Source organism: Nematolebias whitei, chromosome 20, assembly GCF_014905685.2.
Source record: "Nematolebias whitei isolate Nwh7 chromosome 20, NemWhi1, whole genome shotgun sequence".
Taxonomy (NCBI): Eukaryota; Metazoa; Chordata; class Actinopteri; order Cyprinodontiformes; family Rivulidae; genus Nematolebias; species Nematolebias whitei.
Window position 1 is genome coordinate 33,252,506 of NC_056517.1, and position 5,598 is coordinate 33,258,103.

Below are 5,598 nucleotides of genomic sequence, written 5' to 3' on the forward strand. Positions count from 1 at the left end.
GGTTTGGACACTTTGGCCTCTGGCTGTCCTCCGTCCTGCACTGAGACAGAGGAACCTTCAGGTCTCTCATATTCTTTAGGAATGATTGACATGTGTGTTAGAAAAAACTTAATGTGTAAAATCATCCAGTAATTATTTTTTAATATAAGTTTTGTGCTGGAGGTGAAACCAAGACAGGAACAACAAAACAATAAAAAAGATTATCTTAAGAAACAACTTACAATGACAATAAAATAAGTTGTGCATTGAAATAAATTCAAAACTATCTAATCATATTTAAAACTATTTGAAGAAACAGCGAGCTCAGTTTGTTCAATAATAAATTATTTGTCATCCTGACAAAATAATCTGAAGTTCAGTACGAGACGCTCTGAGTCTCTAATTAAATTAAATCGGTGCTTCTTGACTCGTCACTCTCACCTGAAACTCGAAGAACAAAAGCAACAGAAAAACTCCAACAAAGTCACATGAAGCTATAAAAACATTTATAAAATATGACAAACTATGACAGATTATGAGTCTAAAAGCAACAAAACGATACTAATTGTAGGAGTTAAAGTAATAATAATAAAATCAGATGAAAGAAATGAAGCATCCATCCCAACGCTCCTGGTTCTGGTCTGCAGCTTCTTCCTCGTCTCCTCATGTCTCATGATGCACGAACCTCCACCACACTGTTCTCGTAGAGCACCTCCTCTGGTTCCTGACGACAGGAAACAACAGGAATGTGTCAATGTTCCGCTGAAATTTTAATTTTAACTTCTGTTTTTAGACAGTCTGTTTGTTTCATAATAAGATTTAACTGTGAGATTCGTTAAAAATGAATTCACCCTTTCACAATAAAAGCTGATGATGTCAAGCGATGGGCTCAGCTAACTTACCTTCTTCGGTTTGTTGAAGAATCTAAAGCAGCTGAAAGAAAAAGCGACGAGTATCAACAACCTTTAAACTCCAACATGTAACAGAAACAACGTTCTTCAGAATATGGACTCAGAAAGTATCTGACCACTCAAAGACGATGACTGAAGTGCAGAGGGTCACGATCCCCAGGATCTTCAGGGAAAGAAGAGCACGGAGCAGAAACGCTTCTTTACCTGAAACCAGAACTGACTCTGAATCACCACTGACTTTTATTAGTGCTGTTTGCAGACTATTCAAACCTTAACTCATTTTTTTACATTTTCTTTGACCAACGAATTGATTCGTCATAAAGCCATGGAAACATAAATACAGAAAACATGAACAGCCAGGTTGAGATAATCTGTGTTATTTGTAGTTTTCTTGTGTCATCTGTTCTGCCTTCCTCACTGTTTTTCCCAGCTTCTGCTGCACCTGTCCCTCTTTGTCCTCCTCCAAGTGTTTGTAATTATTTCCTCATCAGCGTCTTTATATATTGTGCATCTCTTTGTTGTTCCCCTGTCGGTGGATTGTCCTGTATAGGCATCATGTTCTGTCTCCGTCCGTGTCTCGTTGTTTTGCTGCCACATCAGCCTTTTGTTTTCATTTAATAAATATTGTTCTTATTTTACCTTCAAGTTCCCCAAGTGTCTGTCTGCACTTTGGGTTCCACTAACCACCAGATTGTGATAGAACCCACTGACCCAGGAAATGAACCCAGCAGGCTGCCTGTTCTTTGCGGAGCTCGCCCCAGAGGATGAACAGTGGCTCTGAAAGGTAACGCAGAAATACATGGACACAGTGACCACCTCCAGCGACCTGTGGGTGAGGTGAATCGCCATAGAGGATTTTTGGGGCGAGTTCAACCGGCTGCTGGACCTGGTTGATTCCTCAGGGATGACATATTTTTTGGATGAGGCATTAAAGGAGAGACCAACCTACTGGCCGACTACCTCCCCTATCCACAACGAACACAGTTCTTCACCCAAGTTGACTGAAAGATCGGCTCCGTCCTTAGATCCGTTCTACATCCTAACTGGTCGTAGTCGCAGGAGGGGTCAATGACGGACCCTGGTATAGTCCGTTGAACCTTCTCCAGTGTCTTCTGTGTTGATAGCATGTCCTGTGTTTTCGCCAGTGTCCCCTGCACCTCCTGTGTTTCCTGTGCCGCCAGTGTCTCTTGCACCGCCAGTGTCTCTTGCACCACCAGTGTCTCTTGTGCTGCCAGTGTCTCCTGTGCTGCCAGTGTCTCCTGCACCTCCTGTGTTTCCTGTGCCGCCAGTATCTCTTGCATCACCAGTGTCTCTTGCATCACCAGTGTCTCTTGCACCGCCAGTGTCTCTTGCATCGCCAATGTCTCCTGTGCTACCAGTGTCTCCTGCACTGCCAGCCCCTCCATGTGTCTCAGTGGGTGTCAAGGACAGCAACCCACCGCTTTCATGTGTCTCAGTGGGTGTAGAGGACAATGGCCCATCTTCCTGTGTCTCCATGTGTCTCAGTGGGTGTCGAGGACAGCAACCCACCACTTCCATGTGTCTCAGTGGGTGTCCAGGACGATGGCCCATCTTCCTGTGTCTCCATGTGTGTCAGATATGACAACCCACCTACTTCCTGTGTCTCAGTGGGTGTCAGGAATGATGACCCACATCCATCTCCATGGGGGTTCTAGAGGATGCCTCTGACACTTCCTCTGAGAGAGACCTGGAATATGCCTCTCAATCTTCCTCCTTATCTCTTGAGGGTACCAAGCCTCCTGAGGGTCCAAGCTTCTGGTGGATCCCATGCCTGCTGCAGCCCCTGTGGACTCTATGCCTGCTGCAGTTTCACCGGTCTAATCACCTGCTGCAGACTCACCAGTTCCATATCCAGCTGCTGTTTTTTGTTCCTATCTGCAGATATGCTGGTTCTATCTGCTGCTCTTCTGGGTCAGGATCTGGGTCTTCTGGGTTCTGAGTCAGTGAGAGTCCAAGTGGATACCACTCTTGCCCAAAAATGGATAGTCTCCTGACCACCCGCTGGAACTGTTGCCTTAGTTTGGACAATTTCCTGGACACCTGCAGAACCCATGCCCCATTTGGGATGGTCTCCTGGCCGTCCACCCACTCTGGACAGTCTCCAGCCCTTCTACCTGAACTCTTGTCCCATACTGGACAGTCCCCTTGCCTTTCGCCTGAACTCTTGTCCTGTGCTGGATGGTTTCCTAGCCAGCCATCTGAACTCGAACTTTATGTGTTTTGAGTTGCCCAGGTCATATCCTGTCAGTTTTTTCCCCCTTGTGTTCTTCTTCATGCCCTCCATCCTGATTCCCCCCCTACTCCCACCCGAGTTACAAAGTAGATGGTATGTTTTGGGACATTAAGAGCCGTCCTTAGAGGGAGAATACTGAGAGGATATGTGTGCTATTTGTGTTTTCCTTGCATCATCTGTCCTGCCTTTCTCAGTGTTTGTCCCTCGTGTTGCCATCTCCTGTTACACCTGTCCATCGTTGACCTCCCCCAGGTGTTTGTAATTATTTCCTCGTCAGCATCTCTATATAATCTGCATCTTTTTGTTGTTCCCCTGGCAGTGAATTGTCCTGTATTGGGGTCATGTTATGTCTCCCTCCGTGTCTCCTCGTTCACATGTGTAAGTTTTGCTGCCACATCAGCCTTTTGTTTTTGTTGAATAAATAATATTCTTATTTTACCTTTGAGTTTATGAACTGGGACCCTGAGTACATAATTTCATTCCACCACATGTGGTGCGAACGACAGTAAAGAAACTCTGGCTCTGACTTCCCCGAGCGACTGTCTTTGGGCACTTTGGGGTTCAAGAAACAACCAAATCATGATACAGCTGGACTCAATCAACAAGTCTAAAAGGAACTACTTTGTTCCCCAGTTCTAATTTTTTTTTTTTTTTTACAATAGATCATGTATTTGGATTGCTGGAAATTTTAATAAAGCATAATCTAAAAAAAAAATAAAGTTTAACTATTCAAAACATAGGAATATGTAAAACAAGAGTCAATTAAATATTTACCTTCTAAGTTAAGAAGAACCACAGGTGACCTCTGGTTACCCAGATCATTTAGAGCCACACAGTAAAACTCTCCTCCCTCAGAGACGTTGAACCTGTAAACCTGACCTTCAGAAACAAGAACAGGTCCAGGTTTGATGTTCCAGAACCAGGTGAAGGTTCTGACAGGAGGCTTGGCTCTGCTGGAGCAGCTCAGCTCCACCCAGGTACCTGCAGACACCACACTTGATGGACTGATGGATGCTGAGGTGTCTTTAGGAGCATCTGAGGAGAACGGGTCACACATTAACTTCATTCATCAGAACCAGCTGAACCGTGACGGGTCCACAGGATCACTTACAGGAAACACTGAGAGTCAGATTTGTTTCTGCTGCCTTCTTACGGTTCCCTCCATCCACAGGATATCTGACAGAACATGTGATGTTGTCTCCATCATGTGTGTCTGACAGAATGATGTTCTCCTGGATTTTAGTTGTAAACGTTCCATCTGGGTTCTTCTCTGTTCTCTGAGAGTCTTGTTGGAGACTCCAGGTGAGTTCAGGAGGTGAGTGTGGACAGGGAGTCTGAGCTGAGCAGGTGATGGAGACAGACTCCTCCTCCTTCAGATCCTTCAGATCACCTGAGACTTTAATGCTGGGACTCCAGGCAGAATCTGGGATTTACAGACACCAGAGCAGATTAAATACAATCTGTCAAACCGTCTCACACACACACCATTTTGGACTGTAGGAGTTCCTTTATAAACCCGATGTGAGCACAGGGAGAACATAAAACTAAACAGAAAAGTCAAATAGGAGCCCTTGATGTCAAGCAGCCGAGCTAATCTCTGAACTGAAATGTAGCTAATGCGAACTATAAAAAACATGTAAATCATCATTAGTGCAGCAGCAGTTCATTTAAAATAACTTAAAATAATTTCACATTCGTCCACCAACTGAATTCATTTTGAACGAAACAGCTGCTGATCATCTTCAGAACAGTTGATGTTTGTGTCTAAATGTTGGTGAAGCTGTGACGAGTTTTATGGAGAGTTGAGGAGAAAATTCTTACCTTTAACTGATATTTGAAGAGAATCAGCACAAGCTGTTGCCTTTAAAAGTGCGTTCTCAATTCTGAAGAAGTATTTGTCTGAATAACTTGTTTGTAGATCAGGAAACAGAGTGGTGCAGTCTTTGTCCTTCAGGTTTCCAGTGATGCTCAATTTATAGATGTTAACTGATCCATCGCTGTGAAAAATATTGCTTGCAGACCACCAATTTCTCCTCCAAACTCCATTGATTGTTTTGCTGCTGTCATATGTTGAATCTTTTGGTTCATAACTACATGGGATTAGCAAACAAGATCCACTCAGAGCTTCCATCATCCCTGGTGTTGTGATGCGAAGGGGTGGTGTTACAGAACCACAATCAGCTTCATCACCTGTGAAATCAGACTGATGGTGAACAAAATGTGGAGAAAATCTTCCCGATCCACAAACTCCAGCTCAGCTGCAGCGTGTTACATGTGGAGCCTTTAGACAAGATCGGGATGAACTCTTTCAGAAAAGATTCGTCTCCACACGAACGAGAACAAACCTGAAACAGCTGCAGGGAAGAAGAGGCTCAGGAACATGTTGACTGTCAGCACAGACAGAGCTGCCATCACACTCTTCATCATCACTCTGGAGACTAGAGGAAAACAATG

General features: G+C 44.3%; 1 protein-coding gene across 1 annotated transcript in view; it reads right to left on the minus strand.

The window, feature by feature from the left end:
- Positions 1-649: 649 nt before the first annotated feature.
- The window catches only part of LOC119426420 (B-cell receptor CD22-like), a 7,646-nt gene continuing 2,697 nt past the window's right edge, over positions 650-5,598 (minus strand). The window contains exons 2-8 of the mRNA XM_037693982.1: positions 5,490-5,582; positions 4,966-5,334; positions 4,256-4,567; positions 3,919-4,179; positions 1,007-1,094; positions 882-912; positions 650-703 (exon numbers count right to left, since the gene is read on the minus strand). Of these exons, the coding sequence (XP_037549910.1) occupies positions 650-703; positions 882-912; positions 1,007-1,094; positions 3,919-4,179; positions 4,256-4,567; positions 4,966-5,334; positions 5,490-5,582 (1,208 nt within the window). The remainder of the gene's footprint in view (positions 704-881; positions 913-1,006; positions 1,095-3,918; positions 4,180-4,255; positions 4,568-4,965; positions 5,335-5,489; positions 5,583-5,598) is intronic.